General features: G+C 49.1%; 4 protein-coding genes across 4 annotated transcripts; 2 read left to right on the top strand and 2 right to left on the bottom strand.

Annotated features, from left to right (window-relative positions):
- Positions 1 to 1,688: 1,688 nt before the first annotated feature.
- EDB91DRAFT_1082948 (uncharacterized protein) lies at positions 1,689 to 2,401 on the bottom strand (the record flags this gene model as incomplete). The annotated part of the gene is made up of 2 exons (XM_041315562.1): positions 1,689 to 2,023; positions 2,080 to 2,401. 2 exons carry the CDS (start codon positions 2,399 to 2,401, stop codon positions 1,689 to 1,691), a joined length of 657 nt encoding a protein of 218 aa, XP_041176129.1.
- A 3,819-nt stretch (positions 2,402 to 6,220) lies between these two features.
- Positions 6,221 to 9,887, bottom strand: EDB91DRAFT_1054871 (uncharacterized protein; the record flags this gene model as incomplete). The annotated part of the gene is made up of 9 exons (XM_041313870.1): positions 6,221 to 6,454; positions 6,563 to 7,150; positions 7,565 to 7,666; positions 7,766 to 7,897; positions 8,160 to 8,224; positions 8,331 to 8,460; positions 9,070 to 9,166; positions 9,223 to 9,731; positions 9,804 to 9,887. 9 exons carry the CDS (start codon positions 9,885 to 9,887, stop codon positions 6,221 to 6,223), a joined length of 1,941 nt encoding a protein of 646 aa, XP_041176128.1.
- A 180-nt stretch (positions 9,888 to 10,067) lies between these two features.
- EDB91DRAFT_471235 (uncharacterized protein) lies at positions 10,068 to 10,770 on the top strand. Its single transcript, XM_041327371.1, has 5 exons — positions 10,068 to 10,095; positions 10,145 to 10,419; positions 10,476 to 10,568; positions 10,624 to 10,681; positions 10,745 to 10,770. Exons 2-4 carry the CDS (start codon positions 10,297 to 10,299, stop codon positions 10,663 to 10,665), a joined length of 258 nt encoding a protein of 85 aa, XP_041176127.1. The 5' UTR covers positions 10,068 to 10,095; positions 10,145 to 10,296; the 3' UTR covers positions 10,666 to 10,681; positions 10,745 to 10,770.
- Positions 10,771 to 11,378: 608 nt separating this feature from the next.
- EDB91DRAFT_1139453 (uncharacterized protein) lies at positions 11,379 to 14,048 on the top strand. The gene is made up of 11 exons (XM_041318924.1): positions 11,379 to 11,649; positions 11,704 to 11,868; positions 11,919 to 12,071; positions 12,123 to 12,655; positions 12,703 to 12,756; positions 12,816 to 12,996; positions 13,053 to 13,143; positions 13,194 to 13,300; positions 13,352 to 13,556; positions 13,612 to 13,756; positions 13,809 to 14,048. Exons 2-11 carry the CDS (start codon positions 11,735 to 11,737, stop codon positions 14,039 to 14,041), a joined length of 1,836 nt encoding a protein of 611 aa, XP_041176126.1. The 5' UTR covers positions 11,379 to 11,649; positions 11,704 to 11,734; the 3' UTR covers positions 14,042 to 14,048.
- Positions 14,049 to 14,517: the final 469 nt, after the last annotated feature.

Genomic DNA, 14,517 nt, shown 5'->3' with positions numbered 1-14,517 from the left:
TATAACTTTCTGCAATATTCCCGAGGATGAAGACAGTTACAGCGCCTCTAACCCAACACTGCCCTTTCAATCAGCCACAGAACTACTAACCCCTGTTCTCTTCTCAAAGGCTATACTTCTCAAAGTGGCTATTGCAGCCGACTGTTGATACCTAAATAGACCCACAAGTTGTAAGTAGTGGTTCAGAAACTCGCCCGTACGAGATCGCGGCAGCCGTGTGGTGCTCTTACAACTTGTAAGTCAGCCTTGTCAGATTGCGCGGATGTCCTGCATCCTAGGGCAGCCACAATGTTGGAAATGAAGCCATACAGTATTAACCGAAACTCCGGCTAGGATCTAAGCAATGGCCCACATAGGTTGTCTGCCAAATGTTATTTTTGAGGACATTCGGATCCCCACAGCGACTGGCACAAATTGTTGCGGCGACTTTGAACCTTCCCTTATGGCGCAGCGCCGAAACCCTGGTGCTGGATCGTATTCCAAATCCTCGACATATCCCAACCTTCGTGATGTTTGCATGCAGAATCTTGAGAACAATGCACAAGGCATGAAATTTCAAACACTAGTATTCCTTGTGGCCAATGTCCAAGGTACACAGTACATACTCAGCAACATTCAACTTGAAGACGGCTGCAACTGCTCAAAATGCATACTAGTACTATCCCTTCTAGTACTACCGCACCCCACAGAAGTCAGCGCTAGTCAGCAGTCACGCTTTTTCGTGTGGCGAAATGTGACTGACGGTGACCAATTGTAACGAAAGTATCACGTTTTCCCGCCAAAATGTGTGACCTGCCGACTTCTGTAGACTGTGAGGTGCCGATTGCACCGGAAGGGAATATAGAGGAGGAACACTTTGACCTGATTGGGATAATTTATTCCGCGATACTCCGAGTCCGGATTTGGAGGAAACAAGGAGAAAAGGATCCTACTTGATCATATTTAGTTTGAACAAAGTTCTTGCCACTGGCACTGGCCATGGAGCCTCCGACGGAAGGATCATCCTGTGTGACCGACCCCTTGGCAATTATAATTCACGGTCTGCGTTTGGTCGGCGTGTTGGTCGCTCTGGCCAGTGCCAGTGGGCCTGGTCGCGGGCTTGGTGGGTTGACTATCGCGCCCCACCCTGGCGTCCGGCTTCCCCCGGGCCCCCCGCCCCGGGTTGGCTCTGACCGTGATGGTCGCCTCTTCTTGGACTTTCGCATATACCGAAGGAAGACTAACTTGCATAACACCCTCAGGACCGTCCATCTCGAGACCAGCCATTACCGATATAACATAACATTTGAATTTTGAACGTGGTCGAGATCATCATTCACTGGCTTTGCATAGAATCTCCGATCCCACTGTGTGTATGCCCATATTCACACAAACGTGGTCGAGACCAGCCTGCACTTGCTTTGCATCAAACCCACTTCAGGTAGGTCCATGTTCGCAAGCAAATACCAATTTCATGATTTCACTCCTCTGATAGAATGGACGCAATCATCCAGACGAAACCATAGCCCGTTTGAATTTTGTATCTTCCCTGTCATCGATGCTGCAAAACCACGTCTCCAAATAACGTCATCTAGCAAGTATTTTTTATGGAATGTAGTGCAGGTGGAAAAAATAATATCTAATCAAAGTTGATCTAAATACCTTTTGGAAGCTTCATCGTCTGGGAAATTCTACGTTTGGAGTGTCGACTAGGACAAGTTATGTTTCTTCTTCATATACGGTCTCTGGAACGCCTTACCGCAACTAGCGCAGACAGCCCTAAACTGTCGCAGATGAATCTCGTTCACATGGCGAGCGTAGTTATCCTTCTTGACCACACTCCAACATCCCGACCACGTGCACTTCACCTTTCCCCTCGTCGTACTGCATGACGGGGAAACACAGTTGTTGGTGGTGGCTGGCTGACTGGGCCAGATAAGGTCTCCCCCTCCTGAGCACGTGCCATCCTGGGGTACGAATTTGTAGAATGGCTGTGCATCGAGGCCACCATTGACGGAATTGGGGGTGGTGGAGAGCAATGAGTCTACCGGTCCACGTTGTAAGCATTTAAATGAAAGGCTGCAAATATAGCAAACTTACCTAGGAAAAATTGGTCGACAGAAGGATCTGCCATCTCTGGCAGGGTGCTAGCGACTTCGACATATTCTTGACAAAGCGGACTGTCCTCTTGGTCCAAGGGCTGGGTATGGAATGCTAACGGCTCAGGTGACAAGAGGGGAAGGTCAAGCGGAATCGACAACCATGGAAAAGCATCGAGTCCATCGAGTGCAACCGGTGCGGCGGTCTGAAGCTTGTTAGGGATAATTCCTTGGAGGTCAACGCCACTATCCCATGAGCCCACATTCCCTATGGCAACTTTTGATTGGCAGCCGGCAAGGATCTCTGCAATATGCGTGCGCATGTCAAGACTTTCCTCGTAAGCACTGTTAAGCCTGTCGCAGTGTCGGTCAAGCAATTCAAGACATGATTGCAGAGTTGATCTCATGGAATTTTGATTGATTGGTGCATGTCTTAAAATGCTATGCTGCAAACATCCATCGTTGGCCGAGCTTGCGCATTGCTCGAGAACGTCGAGCTGCGAAGACAACATTGATGGGGTAGTTGTCAGCGACCTATAAAGACAAATTCATGGTATGCGTTCATTTTCAGTCTACGAGTTGCAAAGTAGCCTTACTGATGGAGATCCATGCTTATTTTCAATGTTGAATTTTTCCCTTCTCCCAGATGTGGAGTACGCAGAAAGCGATATGAATGCAAAGACTGGCTGGATCAGAGGGCAGGATTGACCGCTGGAGTCGAATTTCGTACTTATGGACCCCGGCTTTATAATATCGCGGAGGCCGCTTTTATGAAGCACGCCTATGAAGTAGCGTCTAACACACTACTCCCGGACTGCATCTCCACTTGGCGTCTATAAAACTCTAGTCCCTGATTGTAAACTCCCGGTGAATACCTGCCATTGGCTACCCTCCATCATCTCCCACGAACGTCCCACCTGCTAGTGCTGACAGAACTTCTGGATTCTCTCCACCGGCTTGGCAGAACCGTCTGTGACGGATAAATCATCGCGTTGTTCCGAAATCAGTCTCCAACTGAGATGATCATCCATGCCAGAAATGACACCCAGTTCAATCAACCACGGACTTCTACCACACCGAGGAGTACGATAAGACCTTGCCCGATCTTGTCTCTGGAATAGGTGGGCAAGTTGTATATCGACTACCTCCGACGTGACAAACAAAACGATCTGAACAATGCAAAGTCATTCCAGTGCAACCCCGGTGCGTCATTACATTCCGAGTTGAGTCCAAAGCACATCTTCGGAATTCATGCTAATAATATCCCCTTTCGTGTAGATCAAGCAGATGCGATAACATGTAGCGAGATGCCCCTATAAATATGATGGCGGCAGGCACACCCTCAAACATCCCAACAGGTACAATAAAGACTCTTCAGGGGACAATGACTCACAGCAGCACGAACTACTGCCGATGATAACTTAACATGAACATGCGTAGCTTTCCTGAGAATCCGGGCTTCCCGATGATGTTCGGCATTAGCATGGCGGTGTACCAAGGTCCACAAGCTGTGTCATTGCATCGTCCCGTTATCGCATTCTTTGTTATAAGCTTTGGAAAAGGACAGTGTAGGAAAACTTAATGTTTCCCTTCCAAAAGCAGAGTTGCAGCAGCAAATTGTAGTGGACGAATCTACCAACCATGAGCGATTGACAGCAAAAAACATCATCATGAGGCAAGTTCTTCTAGTGCTTACTTCATTTCCGCTGCCTGTAGCTTTTGGTCTATATGTAATGCATGTCTTGATGTAGTGGAAAGAAAAGGCGACCGCAAGTAGAGAGCACTAGGTTACCAGTGTTGATCGAGTAGGCGAGTTCAACCTGAGATAGCCTGAGATTACTAGATCTCAAAGGTGGTCAGATACTCTCGATGCACCGCTGGGCAGGAGCGTGCAACGAATCTTGGTAGCTGTCACCTCCTTCAATCGATCGTCATTCAATTGATCTGGGCCATCTTTGAAATTTGAGGTCTGATCCCAGGTCGGACTCGGCTACTTGATCAGCACTCCCCCACTTCACTGTTGCTAACTTAAATAAGTTCTAGTAGCACTTTATGAACCCTTGACACTAATATCGCATCCCATGTATATGGTCCTATTTACAAATAGCGCATCACGCGGTCGAGATCGCGACTCCTGTAGTAAGTAAGTTGAGTCAGTCACTGAACTGAAGTCAAAGCTGTATGATCTTTGTTCTGCCTCGAGGGCCCTTATGACATACATGCGCGATTCGCATGCACAATACGTTGCACTTTGGGACAGTCTTCAACTTGTATTCTGGCCATTGTAAGGAGGTGCTTTAAATCATACCAGCGACTCCCGGGGTTCAGTTATCGCTTCTTATGAGTCTTCCATCAAGAGTCTCGGTGCGTATGAGTATACGGTAAGTAAGTTCTGGGCCGATTGCGAGCTACCCCAGCCTACCTCCATCAACCGCAGCAGGTTTTTTTTGCACTCCTGTGACAACGTGTCCGAGCATGCATTGAGCGATGTTCTATGTTCCGATTTCAAACCCCGCCATCTGCCGAACTTCTTCTTGGCAGTTCTTGGCAGTTCTTGGCCTCAGGCTGTGGGAGGCCGCTGAGTGGTCGCTTCTGTTCGATTCTGTTGGTGGAAGACGGTATAGTTGAGTATCTTGGTACACGGCAGAAAGCTTATGACGAGACAATGTCCAACAGTCAATGACCCCAAAAGACCACACTCTGAAGCAAAAAAAAAAAAGTATCTTAGTGCTTTTACTGGCAGTTTGTCAGGTGTGTATCCGAAATTTGAAGCTGCAGCCTGTTCTCGTAGATAATAACCTGACTCGGGTAGCTTGCTTTGCTTTTGCTCGTTATGCTAACTCTTCATCAAAGCCACGTCCAGACAAAGATGATAACTCGTTCTAGCACTTCAGTCAATCAACGGGCCACTTGTAGAAATTCGACAGCCTATCGATTACCTTGTTTACAATATCGGAACATCTGCGCTCAGTGCCGCTGAGGGCTTCTGAGGCCGGTATCATGCTGGCGCACGTGTTTGAAAGGCAAGTTTTAAGTCTGAAAATTTGTTTGTGTTGACCTACAGGAAGGAAACTGCTGGGACGGTAGCACTACGGCGAATTGTTATTTCACAGTTCAATACACGGTCCCGGAAGACGCGCACGGATACTTTCCACTTTGGTATGTTTCCAGCGGCAGACACTTCCGCAGTGCGCCCCAGGAGTCGACCGTGACTCTCGACATGCTGCGCCCCGGAAGCAGTTTTTGGGTCGTGCCTGGCATGATCTGGAGCCGATATCAGTGAATGTACGCGTATTTACGCAAAACCTCTTGGAACGCGAGAAGAATTGAACTTGTTATGATGACGGGTATTCCATCAACGCAATCTAGCCGCCATATGTATAAAGCGCATATTAACACTCATCTTACCAGTAAAGCCTCGCAAGATCCATGTCATGTTGACGCCATGGCCAATTAATTTGTCCCTTCATACAGATGTGCCAACCCCGATCGAAAAAGTGTTGGAAATCAACCCGTCAACGTAGTATAACTTTTTATCTTTTTGTTTTGGACCTACGCCAGCGGACTTACCATATATAGTAATTCCATGTACCATAGATTCGCTACGCTCGTTTCTCTCTTTTCCCCAGTCACTTATACTCGACTGGGGGTAAGTCATAGCTTAGTATACCTAACACACTCCTTACTGATGTACTACGGAACTCACACGAGTTCTTTTTCTTTAGGTACATAATATAGTCTCTTATACTCGACTGGGGAACTCACACGAGTTCTCTTTCTTTAGACGCCTACCGTCTTTTAAAAAGAGCCCGTAGTGTGTCTTCTGCACTGCGGTGTAGATCGAGGTCAATCATCAGTTTTAGGTCCGTGAGCTGTGTGATCACGAAGAGTAGCTGGTCCTCCCCTTGTTCTCGCCGGTATCTACATGCCCTTCCTTCGACATGACTGCTCTATCTACAAGTCCCCAATGGGCACATACACACAGAGCCAATAAAATAATAGGTATTCCCGCATTCTCCATGCCTGAATTTTGTACGATATATATACATAGGTACAGTATGGTGCACGAGTTGCATATCACAATCGTCACTTTGATAGCTTCTATATAACAAACATCCATCCGCACCCTCGCTCCAGTAATATCATTCATACCTCAAAATAAAAATCTTACCATCACTCACACTCAAAATCACAGCGCCCTGGCTCTGATCAATATTGATCGTCTCAACAACATCCAAGTCCAACTCCTCCGGAATCTCGAGCGTGCGTACTACCGCCTCTTCAGTCCGCCCTCGGCGGCCATACACAGGCGGGAAGGTGACGAAGCGCAGACATTTTGGGACCCGCCGCCGTGGGTGTGGGTGCGAGTGGTCGTCCTCGAGATGGGCAAAGTGCGCGTGAAGTTGCGTATCTGGCTCTGCATTTGGTTGAACATCATCTGAGTCGTATGCGTCAGGAGAATTGCTTTTGGCGCGGGCGTGGACATCAAGGTCGGGAGGGACAACAGGGGCAGCACACTCCACCCATACTGCGTGCCCAAAATCAACAGCCACGAGGGGTCGCGGCCGGTCGCCAGTGTCTTCATCGTCGTCTCCTTCTTCGAGCACGCAGACGACTTCAAACGGCGTGCTGACGTACCATAGATGGAGCATATCGTCATCGTTCGCCTGCGTGGAACAAGATGAACTGCTTGTGCTCGCTTTTCCTACAATAGGTAGTGTCTCAGGAGCTATGGGGACCTTGAAGTAATGCTGCGCGAGCACAAAACGCGTGCGGTGTGTCTCAGGATCGTGTGCTGCAAGGAGGACAACCGTGCAGCTCAGCCGCGGGACGCCAGGGAGGGTGGGCCACCATTGCCGCACAAAGTGTGCAGACTCGGGGTACCACGGAGGGAATGGATAAGGGTTTGTAAACGATTCAGATGTTGTCGGAGCGACTGCGCCCTCAGTGGACTGCTGAGGTCCGGGAGTGGTTGGAGTGGTAGATTGAGAAGATGATGCATCTTCGTCATTTTGCGGCGCAGGTTCGGGGTTAGTACTGGGTTCGCTTGAGGAAGAAGTCCCTGCATTGACCTCATCCTCGACCCTTACTTCATCGGCATCCTCGCCACCTTGTGAGCCACTGGGTTCGTCTGCGTTACTATCATTTCCTGATTCTTCATCTTCGAAACGTGCACGCCTTTCGCCTCTCCTCTTCGTAGTCAAAGGCTTCTCTTCTCTACCTTCATGAGCATCTTCAAGTTCTTCATCTTCATCATCCGGTGGCTCATCTTCGTCCACAGGTTCTTCATCATGACTAACAGACTGCTCGTCCTCAGATTGAGGTACTATTGAGGATACCTCAGTGGCGCCGGTCGGTTCTTCCTCACTAACGGGCTCAATACCATCCTCAGTCTGTCCTTGATCTTCTTCTTCCGCCGCACCCGTTTCATCAGCCTCGTCAGCGTCTTCTTCATTTTCATCACCTGCAGGCGGCGCACCAACCACCGCGCCTGAGCTTCCCGGTACAACAGGAAACACAAATTTCTTTGAAATGCTCCTAGTCGGCGTGAGCCTCGCACATATCGTCGGGAGCTTATTCCACAAGTTCTTCAGCGATTCCGGTACGTCCTCGCCGTCGCCCGTGTTCTCCTGTTGTACGCCCTCTTCCGCTTGAGGTGGCGTTTGCGCGTGAGCCGGTAGAGACACGGCGCAGCGGGGACGGCCGTATGTTCTGAGCACCTCGAGTGGGTAAAAGTGCTGGTAGGCGGCATCGGCTTCTTCGCTGTGGATTACGATTTGGTCTTCGTGGAGGATACAGGACCAATTCGAGGAGATGAGCTGTAGAAGGAGGTTAGCAGGTGATAATGTTATATGGTAAATACAATAAGGTAATGATATGCGTGTTGTTGGAGTCGCCATATCCGTAAAAATGCCAAATCAGTTGCGCCACATGGCATTTTGGTGACTATATGCGACCAAAACCATCGTATGCGCACACAAAATCAGAGTACCGACACCAACCCCATGTGAACGGGGTCTTGAATTATGGACGGATTGGTGCAAAGACGAAGGAAACGTAATAACCACAAGGAACACTCACGCATCCAACACCAGTATCCACAAACACATAGTCTTCTTTCGCCCAATCAAGGAGCACATACAACCCTATCATAAAAGCAGTCAGCACGCAGCTCCAAATGAATGACAGTAATCAGTGACATCTGCTTAGGGTACCTGGGTTCCCGATGCCGAAGGAGTAAGACAGACTCACCAATGGTATTGCTACTCGCAATCCACACAAAAGCGCTCAGCAAGCGACGTGGCGGGTCGAGGAGGAACACGTTCATGATGACGCCTGTGGTGTGGAAACTCGTGAGCGTGCCGAAAACTGGTCGTGCCGACTCTGGAATTGGAATATTCACTGGGGCCGGAGGCGGAGGTGGATCTGTCAGAATACAATATTTATTGGCACATCAACAAACAAACAAAAGGAATAAACGCTCACCAAAATGCATAGGGAGTGGGATGTATCTCTCCCAAGAGGGAGTCGCAGGCGCACTGCGGATAAACATCGCTCGGAGTGAGGGATGACAGAAGACAGGTCCCTGGTACGGATCCCCAGCACCTCCATCGCCTCTGATTCCAACTGTATTCGCTTGATTGGAGGGAATTCCATTTAACTGTGGGGGATCGCTGCATTCTGCAGAATCAGGCGGTAGGATTGCATTGATCGCCATCGGGGAACATTGGGCACTGGATGTAGCGCTTGATGGGCCAAAGCTGCCGGAGTTAAGCAGAGAGGAATCTTGTGGTGATGGAGTTTGAGAACTGGGAGGTGAAGGGGTGGGGGTGGGAGGTTGATCGTAGATGGGAATCGAGGGGGGCGGATCTTGCGCGGGTGATGGGACTCTAGGAGTTACTGTGATCGGGGAGTCTCCTTCACGTTGTTGGGGTTGGGGTTCAACAGCACTGGCATAGTGATCGAGGTGAGAAAGAATGGGAGATTGGACGTAGAGTTGTGCCTGATTTATTTCGTCGTAATCGTCGAGTTCTTGAGGGAAGAATAATCGCATGAGCATGAACTCCATGACGCGGTCATCGTGGTATCTGGGGAAGGTATGTCAATTCGATCAGGATATTGAAGAAAATTGAAAACTAGCAACCCCTTGAGAACCCTAGCCATGGTGAAATATACGGTGCGCTCTTCGAATTCGACACGACATTTCCATAGCTCCCATTTCTCCTCATCGTCCTCATCCTCGTCGTCGGCGCCTTCACTGGAGCCTGCCAAGGACCTCGGATCCCACTCAGCAAGGCAGATATCCCTCCTCACATCCCAGCACAAGACACGGCCGCTCTTAGTCGCACAGAGTGTGTAGCTGCTGGTGATGGGGGATAGCCAATCGATCTCCTCATGGGAAGGTACGCTGATGGTGATGTACCACTGGTTTCCATAGTACGGATTTGGGCGAGCAGGTCGAGGGGCACGGATCGCCCATGCCTTCTCTAGACCTCGGGCACGGTCGACGGCAGCAATGAGGGCGGGTGTAGAGAGATCTGAGAGGCGCTGGAAGGCGTGGAGAGGAAGGGGTCTGGATCTAGCGAGTAAGTCGTGGGCTAGTTGGCGATACACGGGCCGCGTAAGTGTGAACAAACGCAAGGATTTACAGGTCTAAATAATTAAAAAGATTAAGTCACATCGGTAAGATCATGTCGAGTCAGGTTGAAAAGACAAAGAACTGACCGCTTGAAGATTGTGCACATCATCGATGTCAAGATCCTGGGCGATATTGAACAGAAGATCGTACGGCAAGAACTGTAACGACATGGACCAATACAAGATACAGCCAAATGATGGGAAATCACCTACAACGCGTTATCCATCCTAGTAATAGATCACGTGGTTACAACCCCTTGCTCCTAGAAGTTGTACTGGCCTCCCCATGCTTGTGTACCCATGTCTCCGCTGAGTACACGGTGCTAGCTGGGTAAATTACAGCACAAGGGCTCGTGCCGGATGACCGCACAATTCTAATGTACGTCAACTAATCGAATTTACTCGGTGTGCACTAACACTAGCGTCAGTACTAAGTATTAGTGGCTTGCTTTACCGACAGTTATGCTAACTAAATGGCGATGATGGGTGCCATGGTCTATTACATACCAGTGTATACAGAAAACTATAAAACCACGACCTCCCATCCTCTCACCTTCCAGTGTCCAACCACCTCACCATAATGTTCATCCGCTTCACACCAGTCGTCTGTGCCATCCTTGCCCTTGCTGGCGTCACAACTGCGTCTACAGACTCAGCCTGTCAGAAGGGTGCCACGCTCGAGTGCTGCAAGACAGCTGGAGATGTAGGTCGACACTGTTCTGCATCGTATTTATCGTGCTCATTGGTGCCCTGTTATAGACCAACAGTGGCTGGCAAGGTTCAGACTGCACCGAGGTTAGCTCTACGAGTAAATGCGACTCGAAGCATACCGCTCTCTGCTGCTATGATATCGTAAGCATCCTGTCATTTCCAAGAGTATGGTCACTACTGACTTGTACATCTACAGAAGGGATCCTCTGCTGGAACGTGCTACGAGGCGTCGTCTTGAGATATGTGATGCATGGGTGCGTGGCGATGTGAAGGTGGTTGCTCAGCTTCAAATACCTTCGCATGATGTTTCTTGGAAGGCGGGCCAATTGCTTATTATTACAAGTTTTCCCGTGCAGTGGTCAATCAATGAAAGGAAACGAGAACAGCCAGAGAGATATGTTACTTCTCAGATGAAATATCATCAACGTACCAGACGGAACTTTTGTAATGCGTCAGCATTTAAATCGGACCCATATTCACGCGATGATTTCAGCGACTGTCGCATGTCCGTTCCCAACGACCTCCGAATCGCAACAGTTTTAGTGTAGCACCATGTAAACACTACACATTCAGCACGTCCCACAGGTCCGAGTAAGGTGCACTCTGATGCAATGTCAAATTGACGGTCGCTAGCGATGATGTGGTTTAGACCTGAATCACCAGTGACCGTGGTGTTACTATTAACAAAGGTGAAGAGGAGCGAGACAACTTGCCATCAACTAGCGGCCAGACTTCAAGTGACTTCAACGCTGAATCGAAGGTGTGATGCTGTGAAGAAACATGATTTAGGGCAGGCAAGTTCGTGTTCAGTATCACTCGCGTACTATATACACATTCAAAATTACAACAAATTGAAGGAAGGAAAGTCAGCGTCAGTCATGATCATGAAGGGAGGTCTCACGCATCAATCCAAATATTCATAGAACCGCAGGTGACAACAAGTGCTGAGATGTCGAATGCACTGGCCAAGGTTGCATGAAGCTTCGATCTTCCGAAGAAGCCGCTACATACATATTGTATAAGATCCGAACTCAGATTGTCACAGTAAGCTCTACGTGAACATGGGCGTAGGGTCTCGTCAGCACTCTCACCTTCTTGGGAGGATCTGCTCTGTTCAGAAAAGGGTCATAGGCAGTGCACAACATGTGTTTGAACACCATCACATCCTTGCTCTATCCCAGTGTATGCAATGACAACACGAGGCGTACACGCCTCAACCCTGGTATGTGACCTTTAAAGTGTAACGCACGCCCCTTGACATATAACCTTCGACCAGAAAGCGAGTGACCAACCTTCAGATTTCTAATATGCTTCCACGGGAACCGTACAAAGGCTTGACGCGAAAGCTAGTGCTTGCATTCGATGTCGGTACCACATTCAGTGGTGTCTCGTATTGTATCCTAGACCCGGGGGAAGTGCCCGTAATCAGAGGGGTGGCAAGGTCAGTAGGCCGCTCCATCAGCATATCTCTTGCTCATGGTGTGGTCGCAGATATCCTGCGCAAGAGCATGTTGGAGGCGACTCCAAAATACCATCAATTATCTACTATGATCTGCAGGGAGACGTCCGCGCCGTGGGTGCCGAGGCTTTACAAGAGCACATAATTGAACAGGCAGAAGATGAGGGATGGGTGAGGCTTGAATGGTTTGTCTAGCGTCGAGGATGAAGTGCAGGCTGTATGTTAATCTTAGTCAGGTGGAAACTTCATCTTCGCGCCAAGCGTCTGGCATCGTCTCACATACGGGAAGACGACATACCACCTCTTCCACACGGCAAATCCGCAGTACAGGTCCTCGCCGACTTCATGCGCTACCTTTTCCAGTGCGCTCAGACTTACATTCAAGAATCACATTTGAGTCTTTGGAGATCGGTCGAGAACTCCATTGAGTTCGTACTTACACACCCGAACGGTTGGGAAGGCGCGCAACAACAACAGATTAGACGCGCCGTCGAGCTCGCTGGTCTCATTCCATCTGACCAGGAACAATCTCACGTGCACCTCTTGACTGAAGGCGAAGCGAGTCTTCATTTCTGTGTTACCAACGTGATTGCATCGGATGCATTCTCTAAAACCCCTATAGCTGTGTCAGATTACCCCGACGAAGAGGAAGACCAATCTGACAGCCAAGGAGTCGTTGTTGTTGATGCTGGAGGCGGAACCATCGATCTCAGCGCCTACTCCATGAAGTTATCCCCGACCTCGTTCGAGGAGATTGCCCCAGCTGAATGTCAGTCCCGCTTTCACTGTGACGTTCTCCTGCTGAAGTCCATTCAGGTTGCCTGCAAGGCTCAGTCTTTGTTACCCGTCGCGCTCATACTCTGTTACGAAGTCCGTGAATGAATCGACCATGCAGGCAACCAAAAACTGATGGCAACTTCTTTGTGCAGACAAACTTTTTGGCTCGAACTACTCCAGTCCTGAGATGATCGCACAAATGACGAGTATCTTCGACAAAAGCACGAAGCTTCGGTTCCGTAAGCCTGATGAACCATCTTACATCAAATTTGGCACCATCCGTGACAAGGATGCGAAGTACGACATTCGATCAGGGCAATTGAAATTGGTCGGGTTCGTCCATATTTTTTGGGATGCCTTCCTCCCAACACTTACGTTTTACCGTGCAGCCGGGACATCGCCGACTTATTTGAACCATCCATCAAAGCCATCATCGAGGCTTTCGAGCAGCAGATGCGTGCGGCTTCGACCCCAGTCAATGCGAGCATAATATTCCGCTTATATTGGCAGATTCTGACATCGTTGTGAAGTTCGTTTTCTTGGTCGGCGGTTTCGCCGCCAGCGACTGGCTGTTTGCGAAACTCCAGGAGTACTTTCAACCTCTCGGTATAAGCTTCTGTCGCCCAGATGCCCATGTGTAAGCTCTGAAATACCAAAGTGACTACTTCTACTCATCAGATGACCACAGCAATAAGGCTGTTGCTGATGGAGCAGTTTCGTTCTACATTGACCACCTAGTGTCGTCTCGAGTTGCACGAGCCACTTATGGCATCGAATGCTACTCTCCATACAACTCTCAGGATCCTGAGCACTCGGCCCGACAACACACAAGCTTCATCGATGCTTCCGGTAAACCGTGTATCCCCAATAGGTTTCAGAGTATTTTGCTGAAGGTGAATAAAGCATTCTACTCATTCGGTATATGCCGACCTCAGATCTGTCTTATAGGGGACTCAAGTATCTGAGCTGCGCGAATTCCGGAAGTCCTTTTATATTGTCCTAAAATCACTCGCTGCATGCACGAGTCACAGCACGGACATAATGTGCTACAATGGTGCCCTCCAGGAGCCGCAGTGGTTAGACGTTGAACGGTGTATGAGCCATTCACTGCTCGAGCACACTCATGCTGACTTCATCTAATTCAGCCTCATTCTCCACGCTGTGCACGATTCATGCCGACCTCCAGGAACTAGCCCAAACACTTCGTCCCCAAAAATCGTTTCTAGATCGTTCGAAGTATTATAAGATTGAATTCGACGTCATCATTCTATTCGGTCACACAGAACTGAAAGCACAGATCAGTTGGAAGGATAAGGTTCGCGTCTCGCTCTTGTTGATCCATTTCCTCGCTGATCGAGAACGTTGTAAAGGGTGTTGAAATGCGGTAAGCCCAACTCACAGTTTTATGATTGAACTTCGTCGCCTTAATCGGATATAGGGGCCCAGCAAGTATAGTCTATGACGAGTAGTGTCAGGATCGAACTGAAGCTCTTTGCACATGCTGCAGCTGCAGGAGCGTGTTAGGGTTGTATAGGACAGTCAGGCCATCATCTATATCCATGTTACCTCATTATCGAGCCGCGTATACACGGAGTCTGGGCAGCACAAATCGAGTATCCGTCGCAGCCTTCAAAGTAGCTTCTTCGGCCTTTGCTGAGCCTGTCTACGGTATTGACCGCATCCATGTATTCTAAACTTCTCCAAGACGGGAATGGAGATGGTTTCCACTCGAACTGATCCAGAGCCCCGCCTCTTGATACGGGCGAGGTTGATGGAATCCATGTGTGATCAGGTTACTAGTTTAACTGCTATGAGTGCTGGTGAGCGCAATCCCGCTTTAAACATGCGTACCCC

Source organism: Suillus paluster, assembly GCF_016628075.1.
Source record: "Suillus paluster strain FC165 chromosome Unknown EDB91scaffold_34, whole genome shotgun sequence".
NCBI lineage: Eukaryota > Fungi > Basidiomycota > Agaricomycetes > Boletales > Suillaceae > Suillus > Suillus paluster.
This window is presented reverse-complemented; position numbering and strand designations above follow the sequence as displayed.